This window comes from Vigna umbellata, chromosome 11 (assembly GCF_029865625.1).
Source record: "Vigna umbellata cultivar VRB3 chromosome 11, Vumbellata_1.0, whole genome shotgun sequence".
NCBI classification, from domain to species: Eukaryota; Viridiplantae; Streptophyta; class Magnoliopsida; order Fabales; family Fabaceae; genus Vigna; species Vigna umbellata.
The window spans coordinates 32,204,321-32,229,854 of record NC_142175.1 but is presented as its reverse complement, the minus strand read 5'-3'; the positions used below and the strand labels follow the sequence as shown (position 1 = coordinate 32,229,854).

The window sequence follows — 25,534 nt, the reverse complement described above, 5'->3', positions numbered from 1 at the left end:
AAATGTCATGAATTTGCCACCAAAGCCAGTCTTTCAAGTGTCTACGTTAAAACTTCTAAACAAAAAATAATTTTCCAGTATATTTCACCTATAAACTACTTTCAAAATACGCCTACATTTTGTTTATTTATTAAAAACATTAGTTGGAAATGTTGTTTAAGCAAGCCCTAAAATACACGGGTAGAAAGATAACTTTTTCCATGCTCTTTAATGTATTAAGTAAAATTTATAGAGCCTTCAAAATGACAGAAGTAATGTTAAAAGCGAGTAGGAAGTGATTGATGAATGTATATTGCTGGCATTCTTCATCTGGTAATACGTGGCTCCTGTGCTCACTTTGATCTAAGAAATGAGAAAATCAATTTATAAAAAAAAAGGTGATCGTTAGCCTTTAGTTTTAGACTATGCCACCTAATACACTAGGCAAATTGTTCTGTATGTAAAAAAAACAAACATGGAACCTAAACAATGGTTCCTCAGATCCGCACAAAAATTTCTCTGGGATTTATTTTCAGCGTTGCTGATTCTGTGTAACTTGAAAATTGGAAGTGGGCATGGCAGTGATCCGGGAAATATAGTGACATTAGGGTGGATCACATGCAATTTCATTTTGCATGGAACTTTCTGTTTACAGATTCGTAACTGGGCACACTAAGGACTGCCACAAAATAAAGAAATGATGTCAGTCAAAACTTGGCGTTATTAATCAGTCAAGAGTTTCTTAAAATATGAAAATCATATTACCATCCCCATATGATGCCATGGTCAAAGGTGAGGAAATAATCTTCTGAGAAATTTTGGTGATATCGTTCAACGTGATTTCATCTACGGCCTTCAGGAACTGTTCCAAAGGCTTCCTGAAAAGGTTATTACAATTTACAAAGAATTACATTTCCATTCAAGAATTATAGCTTGTTAATAGAGAATGGTCTTATTACAATTTCTCCACCATTTTAAATATTAAAAAAAATTCCCAAGAACATGGCCGAGTTTACCTTTCTCCGTAAGTCAAAATCTGCCTTCCAATATCCTCTGACGCAATCATCTACAAAAAGGATAATTTTTTAGCATGTAAGATACATAAAAGTCTAAACAACCCCGTCTTTTCATTTAGAATATAACGCAAAAAAGATCACAAGGCAGAAGCATTGCATGATGCTCTAGCCACATAACAGTTTCAGAGGCTTTCCCCGACTTAGACTGGACTGTCATCCCTCCAGAAAATACATTATTTCTAGCTGAAAGAAGGAAATGTGGTAGTTTGGGCAAAGGGTACAATTGACTTCTACCATAACACATTGAACGTGGAAAATATGCCAGATAGAGAATTTGGTTGGAGTTGAATAAGGATAATTGTGAGGTGGGCAAATTGGGGAAGAGAATTTTGAGGTAGACTTGGGAGATTGCTTCATGCAGTTCCTGGGTATGTTTCTCTCTTGATATTCAATGTGTTTTTCCAAAGGATCTTCCTCCGTTTTAAGGATCCAAGCTTACCTTTTTGTTGGATAATAACATTTACTATCTTCAGTTTATATCATTATGCTAGACTAGACTAAAAGAATTTGGAAAAAAACTGATGTCCCTGGAAGGATGCACAAACAATGGAGTCTAAATGAAAGAGGAACAACCAAAGTATTTGGAACATCACAATTATGTAAAGCAGAAAGACAAGATCATACTCTAGATTCCAGATTCATTAGAACAGCAGACTTTGTGGATTTTTTGGCTCGGTCAAGCTGCACCTGTGTAACTGTCATAGCAAGAAGTTCCAGTTTAATTTTGCAAAAATGAAAATTCTTACTAAAATACTTCAGAAACAAGAGAGAAGTAAAACCTTGTCCAGGGGAAGCAATTGCTATTAGTTCTTTGGCTGCTATATCCACAGCCTTTGGCGCAAAGTCAGGGCTCTACATCCACAGATTTGAATGTGTCAAATTAACATACTAAGCAATGGACTATTAACTAATGGTTTAGCTTATTTTGAAGAAATAATTGCCTACTTTTTACAGTTTCCTCAAAGATTTTGGCAAACAAGCAATTATTCCATTTAAAAAAAAAATGATGTCACAAACATGCCCTAAAAGTGATTTTTCTTTTCTGATAATTATTTTAAAGAGGGAAGGAAACAGCTGTAGGCCTAAGAAATTCCCCTAACTGGATAAAGGAAATATATATAATACAGTTCCCCACCCTATTGAAAAGAAAACCCTGTGCTAAAGAGCAGTTAGTTAAAAGAGTTTCTATTTCGGCAGTTCAAGAGGTAAGGAATTAGATTAAATTGAGGGATAATGTAGAAATGGTGGGACTAAGATATTGTTGTCATTTGGGAATTGAGTATTAGTTGGCTCAGTTGTAAAAGGGAAAGAAACACTTTTTAAAAGCAAATACTTGGAAGTAGAATTTTTCTCTCAGGCATTCGTGTAATAATATTAACACCATGTAGAAAGGAACGTCCAGAAACAATTATGATTTTTTGCTTACAGTGCTTGCATAAATGCCAAACAATCCTGTATTATTGAAGATGCTGTTGAATGCAGAAAAGGATTGAATCTGTTGATATTCGTTCAGCACACGAAGATCTGGACACATTTATACATGCAAAACAAGTTAAATATTAGAATTGAGAATGTATGAAAATAAAATGACAAGTGAAGTTCACATCAGACAGATAAGTGTCACTCGTCCAACCGAGAAGTTAATTAAATATAATGGCAAGGTTAAAGCATATAGCTGACCAAACTAAACAGCGAGTAAGACATAGGTAAAACTTACATAGCCTTGAGTGCATCCCTTTTCCAGGGCCCCCTGCTGAAAATGACCCACCGCCTCCCATAAGCATCTGAGTGAAAACATGTTCAATTATTGTGTTCTTCCTTTTTGTACAACAAAAACAAAGATGCAAAACAAAACAAAAGAACAGCATTTCTATCAGACTAGGACACAATGAATACCTGTAAAACAGTCAAAACTATAGCATCTTTCTCTTTATGCCATCCACCAGGCACCTCAAAAGCAAGAGCAACATGTGTACCCTGCCCTTGAAACATATCTTAGCCGGTAAATAACAATGTTTGAAGGGGGATAAATGAAAGGAATGAAATATAAGAAAATGTAAATACGGTTGTATAAATACTTGTACACACCCCTGATTCACCATGACGACGAAAATCACCTCCAACATAGACAGATTTAGGTTCATCAGGACGGGGGACATTTGGTAGATCAGAGAGAAGTGGCTCAGCAATAGATACAAGTTCTTCATGCTCAACCCCAGCTGCTGCAAGTACCATTCTAGGTGCCGTGTAATTCTCCTGATTTTATATATTCCGCAACAATTAGATTCTCAAATAGATAAATAAGGGTGGAAAAGCAGAAAAAGAAAATGGAAAAAAGTTATAAATGTCTCATAAATTAATTAATACTGGAGGATTCATGTAGTATCAGAAAGGATAACAGATCTTACAGCAACAAATTCCTCCAAACTGGGGCCACCCAATCTGTTCAATGCTGCTTCAGGAGCCAAGAGAGGATAAGCCAATGCACCAGAATAACCAGCAGAGTGAATTGCTTCCAAAAGCAAGCCCTGAGGATTGTTGGACAGTTCTCCAAGCTCTGCTTTCACCTTCCGAAGCTGTTTCATTCGATAGAAAGTTCCGCATATCAGCTATCAAAATAAAAAACTATACTTCCAAAATAGGATGGAAAACTTTTATTTAGATTCCTTAGTCAGATAGGATCCAATTGCAAGGCATAAGGCTTACAAAAAATATATAACTTCACATTCAGTATGAGTTAGTATAGTTGGAGCTAAGAAAGGTAGAATATGTTGCCTACCTTTCATACACCTTAGTTTGGCGTGATTAAAGTGTAGCTACAAATATAGAAAAGGTGTTTTATTTTCGTTTGTTTTTTCAAACAACCAAGACAGGGCGCTTAATATTCTCTAAAAGAAGAATGCATGTAATTGTTCATCCATCCTACTATGGACTATAAAACAGAGAAAAAGTTTGTCCATTAGTTGAAGAAGATGACTGAGCTTGCTGACTTAAGAATTACAAGATCAGTAATGAAGAAAAGATAAACATACAAAAATAAATACCTCTTCATTGACCTCCCAGTCCAAGAATGCAGGGTTCCTTACACAGTCAACCAATAGTTCCACCATTTGTGGAACATAGGTTTTCAAGGCATCAAATGTATATCCCATTTGCTCCCGCGAGGCTGATGCTCCTATATTACCACCAATTGCTTCTACTTCCCTTACAATACGAAAGTGACTACGGTTTGTTGTGCTTTTGAAAGCCATTCGCTCCAGCATGTGTGAAGCTCCGCTTGAGAATGGTGTCTCATAGATGGAACCACAGTCAAGATATAACCCAATTGAAGCTGCAGGGTTCTAATTAACATGCGAAATGAAAAACAAAATCAATATGCAAACCAAATACCTCAAGAACACCATTACGTTACAGTGAGTTTCGGCACTGAAATACCAGCAACAAAATAGAAACATGCCCATAAAGCTAAACCTTAATATCATATAGTAACATTGTTATTCATCACGATGCCAAAAAACTATAAACATGCACATACAGTTAAATCCGAGAGGAACATTGTCATTGAACATGCCAATCCGCCAAATAACTTGAAACATACCAGACAGTAATACTTAAAGTAATGTTGTCATCAAACATATCATGACGTCAAATAACTAGAAACACGTACATAGAGTAACATTGTCATTAAACATACCTAAACATCCAAAAAAACTAGACACGTGGAAACAGTTAATTTTACAGTAGCATTGTCATTAATCATATTAATATACCAAGAAAACTAGAACGATGCACATACAGGCGAGGTCTCTGATGCTATTTTAAGTCCATTGGAAAGAGTTGTGATCTTGGTCTTGCTTTGATCAACAGAATCTGGAAGTGGATCTGGGAGAACAACACCACCGAGGGGTATATCCAGAGAAGGAAGAGAACTAGAACGCTCCCCAATAAGCCAGCTAAACAAACCACCTTGGGAAGTCCTTGCAGCTACAGCGGTTGAAGTGGAAGACCTAGTGGATCCCAACTTGCTTCCATGGCCCTAATCACATGGTTTCATTACACAAAATCACACAAACAGCAGCAGCATTCACCAGAAGAAAATAAAATATTCCATTACACCAATGCCACAATTTTTTTTTTCACGAGAATAAAAAATATCAGCTTATAACATGAAAAACAACCTAGGAATTACCAAACCCAGTTGGATGAAAAACAATCCTGCCCACCAAACTCATTTCCCAGAAAATCAACAAAATAACATTTTTTGCCCATCAAAATCAAATTTTGTTACCAGGGTAAGATCCAAAAATCTGGAGGAGGGATTTGAGGTCCTAAACTTATAAAAATTGAGTTCGGGTGGAAAAAAAAAGAGGGGATGATTATGGTATTGATAGTAACCTTGAGATGCCTTCTGAACGAAGAAGCTGCTGCTCTGTACATGGCGAGGAGGGAGGAATAAGAGAATGAATCCCGAAATCAAAATGGTTTTGTTTTCCTTCAACACGGCCAACAAGCAAGCCCTATGAAACTGGGAGACGCACCAAAGAGAATCACTTCAATTTGGAAACAGTCAATTATTTTTATTTTAATCAAAATTAAAATAAGTAACAAGACGAAAAAGGACCGAGCTGGAGTTACTTGGGCTTTTAGAATCCGACCCAGTAAAGTTGGGTCTCACAAGGCCCGAACACTTTAAAGGGAAAATTATGTGAGTATTTCTCTTCCCACATTATCTTAATATTAAAATTGATTTTAATAAATATATTATCTTTCTCTTCAATACACTAATACTTTGTTCACTGGCAGGTTTGGAAGAGATTGGAAGAGAGTGATTGAATAGATTTGAGAGAATTTGAAGGTAAACTTTTTGTTTTATTTGAGTGGATTTAGAGGTAAGTGAGAGTGAATTTGAAAGTAAATTTTTTTAATTTGTCACATCAATCAAATCCTACACTAATTCTCACCAATTTTACTTTTAAATCCACTCTTACTTACTTCTAAATTCACTCAAATAAACAACAAAAAGTTTATCTTCAAATCCTCTGAGATTCATTCAATCACTCTTTTCCAAATCCATTCAAATGAATAAAGCTTAAAAGATTGGACTCCTGTTACCAACTCAAATTGTCCACATAGATTACTAAGATCTATGTTGTGGGGTATGTTATTTTGACATTTTTTTTTTCTACTCACATGAGTTCATTCTTTTTATTAATATAAAATTTTATTTTTTATAGACTATTTTACCTTCAGATGTGAGTTATTGAATGAATCTTAATGTTAGAAAAATATTTTTCATGAATTTTAAAAATAATAATCTTTTTTAGGTCAACTCTCGTGTAACTTTTAAATTTTTTAAAATGGTTGAGTTAGATTTGACATAATTGGCTCAATTGTTCTGTAATAGAAAAAAAAATTGACAAATTGAATATCTTTAAAATGTAATAAACAAAACAAATTTTAATAAGACATTGGTTAGAGACTCATTTACATCTTGGTGTGAAAAAAAGTGTTATCTAATTTATTAACATTTACACAAATAAATTATTACATTTAAATAGGCAACATGTAACTCCAAAAAATACTTTAAACCCTCCAACTTGTTTAATGCAAAAAAATAAAAAAGTAATGAGAAATTTTCTTGATATTTGAGATTTTTTTTAATGAAAATGGTTGAATCAAACAATGAGTAAAGAGAGTAAATTTTCAAACTTAGACCATGATCACCTTTAATTTGTTGATACTTAAGATAAAAATAAGATAAATAATTTTTCTTGATAAAAATAAAACTAAATAATTTTTCATACGATTTGTAACTAGCCTATTCAAACTTATATACAATTTATTTCCATTTTTGTAACATGAGATGAAAGGTCATTGTTGACACTTTATAATATGCTTAAGATTCATACTTCTTTTAAGAATAAAAACGTGAAAGAGTTTCAATTTTCAAACAACTCCAAAAGGCTAATGAATGACATCACAAACGTGGTGGAACCATCCTTGGTTTCTTAGAGAGAAGGAAGCAACGATGCCTCAAAGATTGTTGGTATCATTCAGGAACGGGGAATTAATCAGGTTTACATACGTGGAGGAGATGAAATGCAGAGGGAAGTTCCTGTGAATTTTGAAGTAATAGTTTGAATTTTCCTATGAAAAAATTATAACTTTTGAGGTAACTAAGGTTTTGTTATCTTATTACAGGAGATTAAAAGACATGGTTTGAAAGTTTCACTGGTTGGAATTCCAGAATCTGTTGATAATGATATCCCACTAAGTATGCCTGAATTAACACTTGAAGCCTTATTGAAGCTATTTTGTTGAAAAGACAAAGCCTTATTGAAGCTATTTTGCTGAAAAGACAAAAAGAAATGAAATTAGTGAGAAAGAAATATTATAAGTGATTCCTAAATCTCCGTCATAATTCATCAAGATATTCTAACAGGTGTTTATATCTACGTAATAATAGGTTTTGAACTTATTTATAAATTTGTCACCGCATTTTAAATTATAATTGATATACAAAACTACGTTATAATATGTCTTAAACTTGTTTATAAGTTTGTCATCAATCAATCTATTATGATGGATAATTTTTATCTGTCATAATAGGTCATGATAGAAAGGTATTTTTTCACTGGTGTAACTAATCACCTGGTTAACCATGTTGTACCTGAGTTGAAGAGGCACAACAGGCCATAAATGTTGCTCACGTGGAAGCAGAAAGCACTGAGAATGTCATTGGTGTTGTCAAGCTAATAGGTTGTAACAGTGGTAAGTACCTTTTATATCTCATAATTTACAAGCTTAACTCAGTTATAGAAGATCTGAAAGATGACATGGTAGCTGATGTGGTGCTTGAATATAAAGGGTTATGCAGTTCTTAGTGAAATGAAAATTGATACATAATATGTAATGTGTGCACTGCAGCGGATAATTGAGAATGAGAAAAAGGTTATCATAACTGATCGCATGTGCAGGGTCACTGTCTTTAACCAATCAACCAGGCTTCATCAATCCTAAAGACATTACCAACATTGCACAAACACAACACCAATAGTATACATGGAGTCATAAGGTATATGTTGTTGGATATTTTGCTAGTATTTTTAAGTGATAATTATATAAAGCCGAAAGACTAACTTGTTCGAAATGAACTTTATGTGAGAAAGGTGGTGGAAGATAGGGTAAGTTTGAATCTTTTTTGCAAACAAATTCACATATTAATTAATTAATGAATAAATAATGATACGTTTAACATGCATTCATTTAATATGACTTTTGTAATAGAAAATTTACATATTAATAAATATACACAATATTTACATTTATTTGACAATTTTTGAAATTATAAAAAAATTAATTAAACATTGACACGTTTACATTTATCTGATTGTCATTTAAATCAAATATATGAATTAACAGTCATTTAAATCAAATATAAGAATTTAATATAATTTATTTTGATTTGATTTTAATTTAATATAAAATATGAACTAAGCTAAATCAATATTTTTGAATTAACTTTCGTAATTTCTATTACTTTAAAATTATTAAACATTATTTATAGAAAGACTTGTAAACACTTTTTATTAAACAATTAAAGTGTCAAATAACGAGGCATACTACAATTATTTTATGATTATGATTATATTCATAATTTCAATGATATTTCATATTTATAAATAAATCACACAATCTCAATTAAAAATTATAATATGAATTTATTACTATTACTATACTTTGATGAAATAAATTTTAAAAAATATTTATGTGATGTTTAATATTATCAATAGGTAACAAACTTCTAACCTAATACTGCATTTTAAAAATTAATTAAATAAAAATGTTAAATAATGTAAACATTTAATAAGAGATGTGATTATATATATAATAAAGATTCAGTTTTAGAAATGAGTAATTTCTAACAGCAAGAAAACGTAGGTCTTACAAAATTCAAGGTACGAAACATATTTTATGGTACCAATGAGTGATACTTTACATCATGCGAATTAAAAGATTAATATAAATGCACAACCTACATATATAATGTCTGACCAATCACTACCTCCTTTTCATCCTTATATCGGGAAATACAGTGTTAATAACCTCTTTCAGATTCCTGCAACCAACAACTTTCATCTTTTCTAAACCTTCAGTTCCTAAAGCTTTCTCAGCAACCTTGGGGACTATGCACATTCTGAAACCCAATTTCGCAACGGTATATACCCTTTTATCCATTCTATGAACCTGTACAAGTAAATAACAATGCAAATCACAAAATAAAGAACAGTTTGGAATTAAGGCTTAATGGATAATGGATACATTACAAACAATAACTTCACCGAAATATCATTATTTTGAAATGTTGAGATGACACAGAGGACACCAGGTATGAGATCTAATCTCACAAAAAATTCTTCAGGTATATGCAAGCAGCTTCATGCTACTGAAAGACTCTAAATTTTGAGCTCAATATTGTATTCACTATTCAGCAAAATTGCAAAGAAAGTCTCACCATGCGAAGCTCACCACCGAGGCCAATTTCACCAATGAATGCAATGTCATTTGGAATTGGGATTTCCAAGCAACTGGATAAAGGGAAAAGACAACAAACATAACATATTCAACTAATTCAGATTAAATCTATAACAGTACATTAGAACATATACCCTATGGGAGATAAGATGCACAAGGGCAACAATATATTTAATTCTAAATTGGCTGCAAAATTCACTTCTCCAAACACCCTCCCAATCCTCTGATGACAAATGAAACACAAACCTGCTGCAAATTGCTGCTGCTATAGCAAGATCTCCAGCAGTCTCAGCCAGTGTCAATCCACTAACAACATTCAAAAATACAGCCTGTTGTATAAAGACAAGGATATAGAATACAGTCAATACTGATATCAAAATGAAAATATATCTGCAGCTTATATTATGAGCACCAAACAAGGATATAGAATACAGTCAATACTAATATCTACATTAAAATACTAATATATCACTGGTTTCATAGTTCAGTGATGTGGTGAACGACTGTTTTAAATGATAAGTTAACTTGCAAAAGTTTTGCTAGAAAACATCAGATGACCTTGCAAAAAACAGATAAAGAATCCAGATGTGAATATCTTTTGGTTGTCAATCTTAGCTCATTAAAATTCTAAATTCTCAGAAGGAAAGATGCAGAGAACACCAGTATTGCTTTCTCCCCACAGAAAAAACACAAACTAGGTTCTTGAATGAAATTATTCTATTTTTGCAACCCAAATAATATAAACTAAGTTAATATCAAAGGTACATACTAGTTGGCATTGCCATTCCCATATTTGGTATTAGCTCTGCTAAGTTTATTCAATTAGGATTTAATTCTTTGAAACTTAGAATATTGTTGACATATTCATGAATCAGCTCACATGTTCTCGGAGACGAAGACCAGCTTGCTTTATAAGAACCTGCAGTTTAAGGGAATGTTAGACGTTCAAAAACAGTTTTACTCTTTTAAAAAAAAAATATCATTCACCTTCCATAAAGAATAGAGAAATACTAACAAAACAAGAGGCACTAACTCACGGATATGATCATATCAGCTCTATTTAGTTGGATACCGTTAACTTGCCTTGAACCAGTTGAACTAGAAAGACAAAGTGCCTGCAAAATAAACTAGAATTAACTAAATACTTCTTTGAAGGATGTCAGAGTAGAAACAAAAATCAAAGGGTTCTGATATTATATTAGAGTTCTTGGTAGTTTTCTTCATTGACATGAAGAAAAGAATGAACACCACAAATCGAAGAAGTGACAAGTAAATCCGAATATTTCAGTAAGAACTCGTCTGGATTGACATTGTAAACATTCATAACTTAGATTTCTTTCAATAGCTACAAAATCTTCAACCCAATATAATTTCCAACTGACAGTACTGAAGTGAAAAGTATAGAATGGTAATTTCACCACAACACCAAGTATTATATTTGAACCAAAATTCTCAGAATGCAAATAGTGGATTGCTGGCACATATTGAAGAGTGCGCTTGCAATTTGTAAGATAACATAATTAATGACAAAAGGGTGGTGGTCACGATGTTTCTAAAACCAGAACTGCCATGGTAGGAAATTCATACAGTGCTTGACAATTTAAAATATTTAATATCATGAAAGCAAAAAAAGAAAATACCTGGATTTCAATAAGAAATGTCCGGGACCCATCCATGATTACAGCAACAGCTAGTCCAGCTAAAATTTCTGAATCCAGATGTTGCTCACTGAGAAACATTTTACTGGCATTTGAAATAGCCTGAAGTCCTGAATGTGACATCTCAAAAACTCCAAGCTGATCAAATGAATCAAAGACAAAGCGGATCAAACATATATATATTTTCCAGATAAAATAATTATAGAGAAAAAATAAGCACCAGCCAAATAACTTTAAGCAACTTGACACACTGATACAAAAGGAAGCAACTTATCTGCGTTGTTAAAATGAGAGATGAGGGAAGCACAAGCAAAATCCTTCAAAATGTAACTTTTAATCATTTACATGGAAGATATTACATGTCACCAAACCTCGGTTCTACAATACCACCAACTTATTGCCAGATGTGCATTTGACCACAAAAACCAATCACCTTTGTACGAAAATAAGAGTATTAAAATGGTAACAATCAAAACTGGGTTTTGATTTTTTGTCTTTCAGCCAAGCATTTGTGACGAGTTTGTTATGGCATAGTCAACATGAACAAAGGTGGACTAAGATAATTTTTCATTATTTTCTCCCGCTCATTACAACATTAAATAGTAATACAAAATGAGTCATTGATGAGAATAGGCATATAGTTGCAAAGGTGCAAAATTAAGCACATCTCAAAGGTGAAAACAGATACAGACCCAGAAGAACATTCTAATGCCTGCCAGTACACACTAGTCGAAATATTATCTATTCCATTCAGTTAATTCATTCAAAGTATTTGTATAAATAAATCAATTGCTAGCATAATTATAGTGGCACACCTCATCCGTGGATCCAAATCGATTTTTCACAGCTCGAAGCATACGATGGGAAGAGTACTTCTCACCCTGAGTAGTAAAACAAACAAACAATGAGCACAGGAAACATATGGTGATTTAGAAAGGCCAACTATAAGTATCATGAACAACATATGCTAGGCGTTACACAAATAAAAACAAAAGTTCCAGATTTTAGTATGATTAAATGTAAGTCTGAAGTCCCACGTCAACTAAAAATTGAGTAAAATAACTAATATAAAAGTAGAGAGAGGGACTCATACATTTAACAGGGGATTGTAGGGATTTAACTTTGGTACAAAATCCTACATCTATTAAAAACGAGAAACATGACTATAGTTTAGGGTTTGGAGTTTGGGGTTTGGGGTTTAGGGTTGGTCAGTTAACCGGGGTTAGTTAACCGGGGTTAGTTAACCGTGGTTAGTTAATCGTGGTTGGTTAACCGTGGTTAGTCAACTATGGTTAGGGTTAACTGTGGTTAGTTAACTTTGGTTAGGGTTAACTAGGATTAATTAACCATGGTAACCATGGTTAGTTCACTATGATAACCATGGTTAGTTAACTATTAGTGGATGACAGAAATTGTTAGGTCAACTTGAGTTATAACTCCCAGTGAAAATGAACAAGAAGAAACATTTCAATAGTAGAAAGTATAATGATAAGCACAGAAAAAAAGTTGTAACAAGATACCAACTTCCATATACAGAACAACATCAACAATATGCTCCAAAACAAGAAGAAAATGAACAAGAAGAAACATGTCAATAGTAGAAAGTATAATGATAAGCACAGAAACATGTGAATAGTAACAAGTGAAAATGAACAAGAAGAAACATGTCAATAGTAGAAAGTATAATGATAAGCAGAGAAAAAAAGTTGTAACAAGATACCAACTTCCATATACAGAACAACATCAACAATATGCTCCAAAACTCGAGGTCCTGCAATCTCTCCAGATTTTGTCACATGTCCAATCTGAAATACAAAACAAAAAGGTAAGAGAAACTAGAAAAAAAGAAATAAATATGTGGTCATGTGTATCAGCAATTCGAAGGCCTATAACAGAAATGCCACAAATGATCCATTATTACATAATACACAAATTGATTGACATGTATGCTCACCAGAAGAACTGGGATGTTTGTCTTCTTTGCAAATCGGAGTAAAGCTGAAGTGCATTCTTTCACCTGTCTCACACCTATTAAATGTCAAGTACAATGGAACAAAGCATTTCACTTCACAGTCAAGAAGGTATAGCAGATGCATCTTTACACTTTTGTTACAAAAAAAATTAAACTTATTTTACCCATGACTTCAAATACAAATGAAGGAGTAGTGTGATAAAGTAGAATAAACTAACTAATTAAATAATTTAAAGCAACAGAAAATTACTACACCAAGACTGTCTGCCTCTTATAATAAAGGATAATGATTTCCCCACCTGCATAATCCCTCCAGGACTTCCCATTACTCCTTTTAAATACACAGTTTGTATTGAATCAACAATTAGAGCCCCAGGAGAGAGATGCTGAACTTTCTTCAATATATCCTGAAACCGTACAAAATTGGAGAAAAAAATACAATAGTTTTGACTTCTTTACAATACTCCTGACAATTAATTATCAATAATAACATTTTAAGTCAAACAAACTTTTTTATAGCAGTAAGTAATCACCAAAACTCATGTAAAAGAGTAAGCCCAAGAAAATACTAGGCACCTCAACATCATTACTTGAATATAAATAAATATCTGATTGAATCCTAAGCCGATCCGCTCTGTTACCAATTTGCTCAACACTCTGTCACATGAAATACCAAAATTAACATAAATGCAAATACATAAAAAGTACAACAAATAACACTGTAATCAAAGGAGAAACTACACCCATCTTTGGCACAATAGAATGGAAACAAAAGGCTGATAGTATTAAAATGAGGCTTACCTAGTAATTTTCTATAGATTAGCATTAAATTTTATTTCTTTTCAATCATATAAATGCACTAATAAAATGAATTAGATTTTTACTCGCTCTATGAGCTTTTAACTTCAGCAATTTGGAATATCAATTTTCAAAATTTAAAACTAGCGAAATACTTGCTTAAAGCAAACCTCTTCACCAGAGACATATATAACTGGAGATGCTTTACCATCATGGTGCCCTTCTGCAATGATTGAAGCTATCTTCCAATCCAATGTTAAAAGTAAACAAACGTTAGCCAGCATTGTCCAAGTCCATTAAATAAATAAATAAGTTAACCATCTAAAATTCTAAAATCCAGCTTTACCATCCCAGTGGCCAGTATAATTCATACCTGCAGCAAAAGAGTACTCTTCCCAACACCCGGATCACCACCAATTAATGTCAAGGAGCCTTCAAAAACCACATTTACAGACAATGTTAGCCATTCAATGCAATTGGTAGCAAGGCTTCAAGTGTAGTTGGATTAAGAGAAACATGATAACTTATTATATAGCTAAAGCATTAAAATGAGAACTCAAATATTAGGATCATGGGAACACCAAGAAAAAAAACACCAGAACAAGAATCCATAAATAACATAACAATAACCACCATCCATTCACCTAGAAAAATCACCAGAAGTTGCGCATCTTTTTAAACAAGTCTACACCTATCAAATGAACAATTTATTTCAAACATGATCAAGAGAAAACGTTTGTGAAAAATGGGGTGAACCAGTGACAAGGCTCCCAGTTGAAAAAATTTGTGAAAACTAAGCATGAATTAATTAGAGTTGTAATTGATCTCTACATTCAGAATAGAAAAGCCGCATTTTATGGAAATAAATAAAGTGGTACGTTAATACAGTTTGCAGCAAAAAATATATAATTAAAAACCAGTAAAAAAGTAAAAATCCAAATCAAGAGACCATGATGTTAAACATCCTTGCTACAGATGCACCAAAAAAAAATTCAGCTGAAAAGTTCTAAATACCTGCAGAACAAAAAGGAAAGAAAAAGCAAAAAAGATTCTCAATGATTATCAATATAGTTAAGAAATTGGAATGTACCTGGTATGAGACCACCACCAAGCACTCTGCAAACTTCATCTCCGAAAGGACCAGACCTGAAATTAAAGCAAGTGACACGATCTAACCCTTGAAAAAGACGCCACATTAATGTATATAATAACTACCGAGTCCTTCAGATCATTGCCAGAGATATTTTTCTAACTAAAATGCTTATGAAGAACACAATTTTTCATTAAAAAGGAACAGTGACGTAGAGCTTTTTGTTATAGTTTGTTTTTATGAAAAATAACCTTTCTTTTGAAAAAAAAATATCAATATTTAAGTTACTTTTAAAACATCAGAACAAAAAAAAATCATTTTTTTATTAATTTGAGAAATAACCTTGACTAGCTTTTACATAAAAAAACTCTAACTATCTTTTACAAAAATAAAATAAACACATGCTTTCTATAATGGTAAGTATAGGAATTTGAGTTTGAGTCTAACTTAAGTACTTAACCTCAAAAGTTAGCCCATGGGGTAAGGGTCACTGCCCAGTTATATGTACCACTTTTCCATAATTTCTTCCTTGTTTATTGGGTAGGCTGGGAATGAGAAACTACTACAATCACACACACACACAAAAAAGAAAAATTGTTAAGGAAAAACCCCAAAAAATGGATCTTCTGGACAACTTACACAAGTTGAAATGGATAAAAGATGTTCTTCAATAGAGATGTTTGATAAAACCATTCTATGATTCTATTCGCCTAACATATAATAGCTTAAGCTTTTAACTTCTCTAAATAAATAAATAAATAAATAAAAAAGTCGGATTCAAGCTCAGGGTAGGGGGGGCTTGTACATTGTTTACAAGTCAAGCTCAACCGTCTCTTGGATGAGAGATTTAGATATGCAATAAAACCCTTCAGACACACATCTCAATATGTTTAAGATTTTGAGAGAGCTGGTGCTTGACAATTGGAAGTGTAAAATCATGCAAATTGGAGTTTCTTCCGGAGGTTAGCAGACACAGAACTATGGAACCATAAGAACTTCACCGACCATAAATCCATAATACAGAATGGCAGTAGACCTTACTTCCCTACTATTCAAGTTTTAAACGCAAAGAACATAAGTTGAGTTGAACCTAATATGACTTAAACCGTGTAAGACTCAAGTGAAATGATATATGAAGTATGAGCACCTGCCTCAGTGCAACAATCACTCTATTGACACCACTCATTTCTCTCTATCTTTCTATTTTTGTTACAATATGTTACCTATACACATACATCTGTCTCTCTTCTCCGCTTTACTTTATCTACGTGTATACAAACACAAGGTGTCCATTATGGATCGTTTTTGGACTCAAATCGGAACATAAGATGCTATGTTTCCAACAAGAACAATAAAATACTAGACAAATACAGAGAAGAAGGAAACTTACAAAGGAATTCTCCAATGGTGATGATCAATGCCCCTGTTTACCTCTGCCAATCTCAAGGGACGTAACTCTCCTTCCTGTTGCGGTAGCCAAGACCCAACACTATCTTCCAATACTGAAAACCCACTAATCACAGTACCAGCATCACTACTGAATTTGGCCTCTTTCATAGTTCCAGATACATTGCATGAACGGCACACGCCCCACCATTGTCCTGCACTGTACCCACAATTGCAGCAAACCCATTCAACTTTCTCCTTCGACTTCTTCTTCTTCCCAATAACAACCCCACCACCACCATCACTACCACCCATCACTCTCCCTCTTTCCTTTCCCTTTCGAAATTCTTCATCAAAATTAGCATTCGAGCCATGAGGGCCGGTTGAATTGGGGTCCTGCGGGGTGTCAATGTTAAAGCTTGCACTTACTCTTGGATCTGCCCTACGAAGTAGGAAAGGAGAGAAACTAAACTTGGAGTAGGAAAACATTTAGGAACAAAATTAGGGTTAGGGTTTGTGTGAATCTGTATAAATCTGCAGGGTTTTAGTTCAGAAATCATCTTATGCAGGTTACAACATTCAATTTTCCAGCAATTAACGATTCAATGTCATCGATTATATTAATTTTGAATAAAAATACTAATATATTTTATTTAATTAAACTTCCATCTAAAAAATTGATATATTTTTTTAATATTCCATTTGGCGGTCCAAATAAATAGGATAGTTATGAAATTTATTTTGTGTAATTTTATTTTTAGTATACTTTCTCTGGGAGAATCTTGGAGTCAAGTTATTATTTTAAGTGTTTTCTTTTAAAAAGTGTTTTTTTCAAAAATATTTTTCACAGTATGATAATAAAAGAATAGATGTATAAAAGAATAGATGTAAAGTACGAGTAGAAACATATAGGGCAAGAAAAGTAAAATAAGAACAAATTTAAACATTATTTTGATGTTACATTTTGTTTAACTCAAACCTTGGATGATCTCTTATTTTAAAGTAAAAACATTTAGTTTAATTATTTTGAATAATAGCTATTCTGATTTAATATTCTCTATCATATATACTTATTCCCTTTTTGTTAATTATAATTATTTTTTTATTAATTAAATCATTTTTCATGATAGGTTGTACTAAGCCTAAAATAGAATAAAATTAGATATCAATGATTAAGTATTACATTATAATTGACGATAAAATATTTTATTTTAAAATAGAATAATAAAAAAGTGTGAATTAAACAAAATAAGAACACCAAAATTTTATAGAAAACTAGTCTTAAATTCTTCTGACAAGAAAAGGTAAGGATGAATCGAGAAAGGAGGCAGGAAAAAAACACTGAACTGTTATGTTTTCACGTGATTTTGTAAATGCTTATCTAATTTCGAAATATGCTCATAATTAAATTTTATTAAAAAATTGAAATTTAATCTAGATAACTTATTAAAATAAAATTTTATTGAACTTATTTCAATATTTTATTAAAAAAATTGAAATTTTATTTAACTTATTGCCACGTCAGATTGAAAAATAAAAAAAAAGTTATAGTTGAACCAATCGGAGCACGTCACGTAAATATGTCAAAATTTAATAATACATTTAATGTGTCGCCAATTTGGTGTTACATATAATTCTCAACATTGGTCCTAACTTCATATCACAGTATTATGAGTGCAAAAAGAGTTTTTCCATTTCAAACACTCTGAGTGACATTAATAAGACTAATAATGTATTATCAATTTTAGAATATGTAACTTCTTCAAGGTTTTATCTTTAAAAAATGCTTTGAAAAAAAAATAAGTATTAAACGTTATTTGATTTCGATTTCTAAATGATATAGAACTATTGAAAATGATAGTACCATGTGTATGGGGAAAAAACACATAAGAAACATTTATAGTAGGTTGTTAGGTCATCTTAAGATTGAATTATCCATACAATTAGAAATATTTATCTAAACACTTTGAGACTTAACGGTTGGACTAATGAATCGAAAAGTCGTCCTTAAACAATAATTAAATTTGATAATAATTAGCTTATATCAAAATATAATCATATGGTAATTTAGAATTCTATTTCAAAATTTATAAATATAATTTTGAAATAACATGAAATTGAATTTATATGAAATTGAATTTATTGCTAAGCTTATTGTTACTTACTTTGACATCGACAAAAGACAAACAGTAGTGAAGACAAACACTTTGATCCAAGACTTACGAGATTTATAACTTTGATCCTATAACCAAAATCGGACACGTATGCTTAATTGTGAGCATCCATTTCCTATATTTGATCTCACAGGGTAACTTTCTCTATAATTAAATAACTTACAGGATAAATATGAAGAATATTTATTCCATTTACAGTTGGTTGTTACGTAAATGTGTTGACAATTAATTTCAAGTTCAATTTCTGTTCTCCCTCTCAAATGATCCTGTTTCCATGTCGCCTTCACCCTTTACGTAAGACAAAAATCCATGGCCAGTATTTGTCGCTAAAGACATATTCGTTCTTTCTTCTAAGGTTGCGTTTAGACACAGTTGTTCCTTTGTCCACGAGAGGGACGCACAGATACGCTATTCAAACTGTTACAAAACACATCATCATAGAAACGCCCCTTTTAATCGAGTCACGAGGCGTTCCAGCATGATCATGTACAAGTAAATGTAAAGTTCATCGGGTATTGCTTATGTTCATGTTTCCCATGATTCATCAAGTTTTCTTGGTAGTGGATCACGAATATATTTTTTTCCAAGTATCGTTGTTCTTCCTTTATTATTTCTCTTGTTTAGAACGAATCGAACTTTCTAGCTCTTTTATGTTTTGATTTTACGTGGTGCATGTGACTTTAATGGTTATTATGTTAGAGAAATTATGGTTAGTCAAATTTTCTGTCAAATGTATTTAAGATTTTCAATTTGCGAACAAAAATTAACAATATTCTATATTAGCTAATAATTTTTCTTGGTTTGGATTGTAGGCTTTTTCTTTTTCTTTTTCTTATCGATGGTCGTTGTGTATGTAGGAATAAACCAGAAATGGCTCTGTGTTTTTCTCTTGGCCATGACATGGGATAGAGGATGGTTACGAAGAGGGTCTAATCTGTGATCTCTCTCATGATTGATGGAAAGAATAATTAGGTTTTTTGGTTTGATAACGAAAGAGGAAAAGGGTATGAAGCCTTTTCTTCTGAAATGTGGTTTGGCTTTGGCTCTTACCTTTGCTGGACTTCTCTACTCTCATATCGGAGCCAAGAGAATCAAACCTTCTCCTACTTCCCCCAAGGGACACCCTTCAGGTTTGTTTATCAACATATTAACAAAATTTCTGTCCTTTGTTTAGTTTCATGAATCTAAGTGATGTTTTATATGTATAATGTGTTTTCAGGTCATGAAAGCGAAGATAATTTTGTGAGAGGTAAAAAGGATGCTTCTAGTTCTGGCACCAATCTTTCAGAGGAAAATGTTTTGGATGCTGTAAGTGACATGAAAAAGACTATCTTTCTTTTGTTGTTTCAGCTTTCTCATTGTAATTGTTGACGGGTTCTGTATAAATGTAGAAATTGAAATTTGGGAAAAAAAATATTTCTAATTTAGTTCAACTATAACATAGGATTATTAAATTTCTTCTATGCCAGGAAGAAACATGCATCAGCAAGGTGATTGGTAAAAATTCCCCATTGGGTCTCTCTTTGAGGACTAAAAGAAGTGGAGAGAAAGATGAGTTCATCCATCCTGAATTTAATGATCCTATCAAGGATGCTGAATTTGGAGTCATCATTGAAGGTAGTTCTTTTAAGAAAGAGGTAGAAACACCAAGGTCAAAAGTAGGATCTCCTATGGCATATGCAAATGTTGACAAAGATGACTATGAGAAAGAGATCAGGAACCTCAGGAGCATGATCAGAATGCTTCAAGAGAGGGAAAGAAACCTTCAGTTTCAACTACTTGAGTACTGTGGCATTAAAGAGCAACAAGCAGCAGTGATGGAGCTCCAAAATAGATTGAAGATAAGTAATATGGAGGCTAAGATGTTCAATCTGAAGTTTGTGACCTTGCAGTCTGAGAATCGGAGATTGGAGGTACAAGTGGCTGATCATGCAAAACTGGTATCTGAGCTTGAGACTGCAAAAACGAAAGTTAAGTTTTTGAAGAAGAAAATTAAGTATGAAGCTGAACAGAATAGGGAGCATATCATGAATCTTAAGCAAAAAGTTGCCAAGTTGCAGGATCATGAATTTAAAGTTGCTGCTAACGAACAAGAGATTCAAATTAAGCTGAAAAGGCTTAAGGATCTTGAGTGTGAGATAGAGCAGTTGAGAAAATCTAATTTGAGACTCCAGATAGAAAATTCTGACTTATCTCGAAGATTGGATTCTACTCAGCTCCTTGCAAATGCTGTTCTAGAAGAAGCCGAGGTAGTAATATTACTTACAAGTTACAAGCAATCCAATGACTCGGTGCCAGTTTGATTCCCCTCTCACCCCTTTGTTTTAAAAACTGTTTTCTCAAACAATTCCACACTACTTAAAATCAATTTCCATAAAAAATCTAACAAGTTTTGAAATTGTTTACAAAACTAGTTTTTCACAACCAGAAAACAGAAACAGCTGGAAGATGTTTTCTCATCTTTTTTTCGTTCTAATCTTGTCCAATCTCTCCCTCAATTAACACCCTTGTTTATTAGCAAGATGAAAACTAAAATCAGTTTTGAAAAATAGAAATAAACACACCCTCAGTCACTGCTTTTTTAACTTGAACAATATTTGATAACTAATGCTTTTGGATGCAGGCACAAGCTCTGAAAGAAGAAGGTGAACGTCTCAGACAAGAGAATGAAGGGTTGACGAAAGAACTTGAGCAATTACATGCAGATAGATGTTCAGATCTTGAAGAGTTAGTTTATTTGCGGTGGATAAATGCTTGCTTAAGACATGAACTACGAAGTTATCAGCCCCCACCTGGTAAAACAGCAGCAAGGGACTTAAGTAAAAGCTTGAGTCCTACCTCTGAGAAGAAAGCCAAGCAACTTATACTTGAATATGCAAACAATGATGGGCGAGGGAGCGTTTCTGATGTGGACTCTGACCAATGGTCCTCTTCACAGGCTTCTTGTTTCACAGACTGTGGTGAGCATGATGATTATTCTCTTAATGATACTTCATCTGAGGCCAAAGCTAACAATCCAAGCAAGTCAAGGATTTTTGGCAAGCTTATGAAGCTGATACGAGGCAAAGACAGCCAGCAACAACGTGATCGAGTTATATCTAAAGAAAAATCAATTTCCCGGGTAGATAGCAGCAGTTCACATTTCAGCTTGAGTATGTCAACTGGAAATGAGTGTCTTAGGAGCGAATATACGACTCCCTCTGTCACTTCTAGAACTTCCTTTGATTATAACCAAGCCACGAGTATGAAGGATGATAGTAGGAGAAATTCATATAGCCATACCCCAGGAAGCTCCAAGAATTTCAGTCCAATGAGAAGAAGTTCAGCAGATTCCAAAAACCGCCTCGATTCTTTCTCAGAATCCCCTGGCATGGAGAAAACTAATTTGGTCAAATATGCTGAAGCTTTAAAAAATTCCAGTGAAGCCCCCAAACATAAATCACACAGAAGATCAGCAGCATATAGTTCGTTTTAACTTATTAGCTACATATGCAAGGATTTTACATTACGATGAATATTACAGATTAGCAGGGTTTATTTAGCAATCAATCCTGATGTACAATATTAGACGTTAGGAGCTGTTCAGATAACCATGTAATAATTAAGGAGGGAGGCACTTAAAATCATAGGCAAGAATTCATGCATAGTAATTCTGTGAGTATGGTAAAATTTTAACTTCTGGCGATTCATTATGATCCTTTTCTCTAGCCATAACTTGCTTCTTTGCAATTGGTAATTTCTAGATTAACTATATTACAAAATTCTGATGAAAAATTTTGAACCGTCAGGTTTAGTATTAAGTTCCCTTCATCCTACTTCAGGAATTCTGCTCATTTTGCTTTTCCACCACAGTGCTACATGGACTTGTTCAAAAGTTGTGTCTGTTGAATATTCAATCTGGTGAGGCAGATTGTGAGGTGGAGATAAACTTGGTTTTTTTCCTCTTAACAATTACATGTTATTTTGATTGTATATATTCGGATGAATCGTATACTTGCTGTATCATATAACCTTCCTTCCTTAATTATATTGCAGTTGTCTTTCTTAAAATCATTCATGATTGGATTTTCCTCGTGTTAGTCTAAGTTTAACCACAAAAATAATGCTAGTAAGTAAATATTTCTGTTATTATGAAATGTTTTACAACAAGTTTATCTGAAATTTCTCATGATCTGAAATACATAGAGCAATTCTTTGTCCATACAAAGGAAAAACAGCAAACATTGAATCACTTTCACGCTGTGTAGTAGTACACAATACTATCTCCACACAAATAATCACGACTCTTTATGTGATAAGACTTATGCCTTGGATAATTAATGAATCAGCTAGAACTTGGTTAGCTGCTTGTGAAGGATGGACACTATCCCAAAACACATACTGGGTGGCATTAGAACAAGTTCCAGGTGATTTTTGATTACACAACAAAGATGTTGTCTCCACAGTCCCGGTACCACAGCAACCTCTGTTTGCCTCCACAAAACCTGCAAAGCATCGTGCCATAGGTTAGAGAGAACAATATCATTTTACTGCAATGTTGAATAGTGAATATTAGTACCAAATTTTGAAGGGGATTGAACAAGGTCATAGAGAGGCTTGTAAATGTCAAAAACAGCAATCTTGAGACCCGGAAGTTGCTTTTGAAGATTTGCTACAGCTGAGTTGATCTTCTTGTTAAATGCTTGGGCATCAGAGTTGATTCTTGAGACACAACCATTCTCATGGAAACCAAATAAAGTCCTTGCAGCAGGTAGGCAACCCAATGGTGGGAGTGAAGTCACTCCAAGTCTCCTGCCTCCCAATTTATACAAGTCCTGTGTCCAAAACAAAGTTAGTTTTTCAACGTTGGACTAATTCTTGAGTTGAATGTAGACTGGTCTGATCTGTACCAAACATTAGGTATATTGTTCAAAAGATTGGAACCAATTGAACACATGCCCTCTATCTGATATAGAACTTTTACTTGTCATGGGACTTTTTTAGTAATAACACACACACACACATACTCACATATGTTCTAACAGTAGCAAAAATAACCAACCAAATCAGTTTGACATAATACCTTAACAAAACTGGTGAACGAACCAACTAAGAAGGAGCCATACTGGTCAGGTGTGTATACTTTGTTGATCCAAGGATTGACGTAATAGTTTTGCACAAAGTCGCTGCTGCCAGCACTGAGCACGTACAATGCATCTTTGATAATTGAGGCTGCCTTTTGACTGCCAGCTACCTTGGCCAGCTTGCCTTGGTATTCCTTGAAATAACTTAACTGTTGGGACAATGGAATTGCATGCTGCCCAGAGGAATAAAAGAAACTGTTAAAACCAGAATTCTTGTAAAACCATACATGAAGTTATTCACTCCAAACTTACATTCAAAATAGCAGCATTTTCATCATAACCAGATGCAGCAGAAGCAAAGTTTGCTCCAATAAGGAGGTTTTTCCCTGACGCCTGTGGGCTAAGATATGCAGGAGCATAGGTCTTAAAACCCAACGTCTCAGCTGCAAAAAGGAAACATTCCAACAATAATGAAACTTAAATGCATGAGTATGAGCAGTGCTACATATATATCTAATCTACTCTATAAAGTAGGTGCAAGTTTGATCTTTAAAGGTTTAATTTTGCCATACCAGTGATATCAGTAGCTAATTTGCCATTGCAGAACCTCCCAGTTGGTTGGTGGTTAGCAAAGTCTCTCCCATAGGGAGGGTAATTAGCCTTATAAATTGTGGGAAGATAGTCATTATTTCCTACATCCACAGCAGAATCACCAAATGTTACGATGGCAGGCACAAGGGTGGTGGTGTCTTGTGCATACACACAACTAAGGAAGGAAAATGCAAAGAGTTGAACAAGAAGTGCAATGTTCATCATGATGCTATTCTGGTTTTGGATGCACTGAGTGCAGCAGAAAATGGAGAACTTATATATGACAACTGAAAATGACATCTATTGAAGGAGGAGGATGGGAGTTAGGCACGGCTATTAAATGTGAACGCGTAAAGTGGTTCATTATATACAATTTCTCTTATTCTCTCTCTCCATTGATGATACTAATATCTTACTTGTCTCTTCTGGTTAATTCAATGCATATTATAAGCTTCTTAGTGATCACTCTCTCTGCGATTTTTTTACCAGAACTAATCAATCACACTCAAGTCCCTAATACAATGACTTTTAGCTTCTTTCATTTACTATGGTGGAGCTAAGTGGTTGAGATTCTGTGGGAGGGATTAGAGAGAAGCATGTGCATGAGTTATTTCGGTTGTTGTACACAAAAAGGTAGACTCTACGTACTATATTCAACTTGGCATGCATACTGCACTACTTTTTATATTTTCTGTAATTTTTTGGCTCAAAATTGACTAGGATGTTAATACATGATAATGAACTTGCAGAGATGACAGGTTACCTGCTACAAGTCATTATATATATATATATATATATTTCATTTCTATTGTATATAGAGGATATCAAAATATTGGTCTTCTGCACTTAAATCATATAGTTAGATTTGAATCAGATAATAGCGGTTAAGGTATAAATAAATGGAAGTACGAGAAAAGTTATATATGCCTTAAAATTTAGAAGAGAAATATGAATAAATAAAATAAAATTGACATTTCAGTAAATTAAAATCAACTTATATAAAAGCTAAAAGTATGCAAAAGGAAGAAAAGCAAATTATTTTATGTATAAAATAAGTTTATCTCATAAAAAGTCAATTTTAATATTTTTGGTAAAAAAAATAAGTGAGAACAAATTCGAGGACAGAAGGTAATAATAGTGTTGATAAGATGGTTTGTAAGAAAATAATAATTAATGTATTCACTTAAAGTATTATTATTATTTTAAAGGAGT

The 25,534-nt window shown here is 33.3% G+C and overlaps 4 protein-coding genes across 12 annotated transcripts; 1 reads left to right on the top strand and 3 right to left on the bottom strand.

Annotated features, from left to right (window-relative positions):
• Positions 1 to 275: 275 nt before the first annotated feature.
• LOC124829778 (mitochondrial-processing peptidase subunit alpha-like) lies at positions 276 to 5,622 on the bottom strand. The gene is made up of 13 exons (XM_047303346.2): positions 5,451 to 5,622; positions 4,852 to 5,091; positions 4,100 to 4,396; positions 3,464 to 3,631; positions 3,144 to 3,311; positions 2,952 to 3,032; positions 2,773 to 2,839; positions 2,482 to 2,579; positions 1,835 to 1,907; positions 1,680 to 1,750; positions 996 to 1,045; positions 745 to 857; positions 276 to 658 (listed from the first exon to the last, which is right to left on the bottom strand). Exons 1-13 carry the CDS (start codon positions 5,490 to 5,492, stop codon positions 606 to 608), a joined length of 1,521 nt encoding a protein of 506 aa, XP_047159302.1. The 5' UTR covers positions 5,493 to 5,622; the 3' UTR covers positions 276 to 605.
• Positions 5,623 to 8,957: 3,335 nt separating this feature from the next.
• LOC124829777 (uncharacterized) lies at positions 8,958 to 17,093 on the bottom strand. 6 transcript variants are annotated; one of them, XM_088102027.1, is made up of 15 exons: positions 16,499 to 17,090; positions 15,109 to 15,164; positions 14,392 to 14,450; positions 14,189 to 14,256; positions 13,811 to 13,877; positions 13,520 to 13,627; positions 13,203 to 13,265; positions 12,973 to 13,053; positions 12,064 to 12,129; positions 11,231 to 11,386; positions 10,628 to 10,705; positions 10,471 to 10,509; positions 9,837 to 9,919; positions 9,571 to 9,643; positions 8,958 to 9,302 (listed from the first exon to the last, which is right to left on the bottom strand). In XM_088102027.1, exons 1-15 carry the CDS (start codon positions 16,981 to 16,983, stop codon positions 9,117 to 9,119), a joined length of 1,668 nt encoding a protein of 555 aa, XP_087958153.1. In that variant the 5' UTR covers positions 16,984 to 17,090; the 3' UTR covers positions 8,958 to 9,116. The 6 variants fall into 6 exon arrangements, 3 of the variants coding, with proteins under 3 accessions (XP_087958153.1, XP_087958152.1, XP_087958154.1); XM_088102026.1 differs by having other exon boundaries at positions 13,797 to 13,877; positions 14,189 to 14,260; positions 16,499 to 17,089; XM_088102028.1 differs by having other exon boundaries at positions 13,797 to 13,877; positions 14,227 to 14,256; positions 16,499 to 17,089.
• A 1,934-nt stretch (positions 17,094 to 19,027) lies between these two features.
• LOC124829775 (protein CHUP1, chloroplastic-like) lies at positions 19,028 to 22,353 on the top strand. Of its 4 annotated transcripts, none has more exons than XM_047303340.2 (5): positions 19,028 to 19,180; positions 19,526 to 19,798; positions 19,888 to 19,976; positions 20,138 to 20,917; positions 21,292 to 22,353. In XM_047303340.2, exons 2-5 carry the CDS (start codon positions 19,624 to 19,626, stop codon positions 22,141 to 22,143), a joined length of 1,896 nt encoding a protein of 631 aa, XP_047159296.1. In that variant the 5' UTR covers positions 19,028 to 19,180; positions 19,526 to 19,623; the 3' UTR covers positions 22,144 to 22,353. The 4 variants fall into 4 exon arrangements, with proteins under 4 accessions (XP_047159296.1, XP_047159297.1, XP_087958050.1 ...); XM_047303341.2 differs by having other exon boundaries at positions 19,041 to 19,166; XM_088101924.1 differs by having other exon boundaries at positions 19,064 to 19,225.
• A 415-nt stretch (positions 22,354 to 22,768) lies between these two features.
• Positions 22,769 to 24,583, bottom strand: LOC124829776 (GDSL esterase/lipase APG-like). Its single transcript, XM_047303342.2, has 5 exons — positions 24,304 to 24,583; positions 24,044 to 24,174; positions 23,731 to 23,964; positions 23,227 to 23,482; positions 22,769 to 23,152 (listed from the first exon to the last, which is right to left on the bottom strand). Exons 1-5 carry the CDS (start codon positions 24,545 to 24,547, stop codon positions 22,956 to 22,958), a joined length of 1,062 nt encoding a protein of 353 aa, XP_047159298.1. The 5' UTR covers positions 24,548 to 24,583; the 3' UTR covers positions 22,769 to 22,955.
• Between the last annotated feature and the right edge of the window lie 951 nt (positions 24,584 to 25,534).

Coding starts and splice junctions, on each gene's coding strand:
- LOC124829778 (XM_047303346.2), bottom strand. CDS start 5,492: ATGTACAGAGCAGCAGCTTCTTCGTTCAGAAGGCATCTCAAG. Junction 2,840..2,951: donor TAGTTTTGACTGTTTTACAG/GTATTCATTGTG, acceptor GTTTTCACTCAG/ATGCTTATGGGAGGCGGTGG. Junction 659..744: donor CATGGCATCATATGGGGATG/GTAATATGATTT, acceptor ATTTTGTGGCAG/TCCTTAGTGTGCCCAGTTAC.
- LOC124829777 (XM_088102026.1), bottom strand. CDS start 16,983: ATGTTTTCCTACTCCAAGTTTAGTTTCTCTCCTTTCCTACTTCGTAGG. Junction 13,878..14,188: donor TATATGTCTCTGGTGAAGAG/GTTTGCTTTAAG, acceptor TTCATGTGACAG/AGTGTTGAGCAAATTGGTAA. Junction 13,266..13,519: donor GTCCTGGAGGGATTATGCAG/GTGGGGAAATCA, acceptor GGTGTGAGACAG/GTGAAAGAATGCACTTCAGC.
- LOC124829775 (XM_047303340.2), top strand. CDS start 19,624: ATGGAAAGAATAATTAGGTTTTTTGGTTTGATAACGAAAGAGGAAAAG. Junction 19,799..19,887: donor CCCCAAGGGACACCCTTCAG/GTTTGTTTATCA, acceptor ATGTGTTTTCAG/GTCATGAAAGCGAAGATAAT. Junction 19,977..20,137: donor AGGAAAATGTTTTGGATGCT/GTAAGTGACATG, acceptor CTTCTATGCCAG/GAAGAAACATGCATCAGCAA.
- LOC124829776 (XM_047303342.2), bottom strand. CDS start 24,547: ATGATGAACATTGCACTTCTTGTTCAACTCTTTGCATTTTCCTTCCTT. Junction 23,965..24,043: donor AAAATGCTGCTATTTTGAAT/GTAAGTTTGGAG, acceptor TCCTCTGGGCAG/CATGCAATTCCATTGTCCCA. Junction 23,153..23,226: donor TCAATCCCCTTCAAAATTTG/GTACTAATATTC, acceptor GATGCTTTGCAG/GTTTTGTGGAGGCAAACAGA.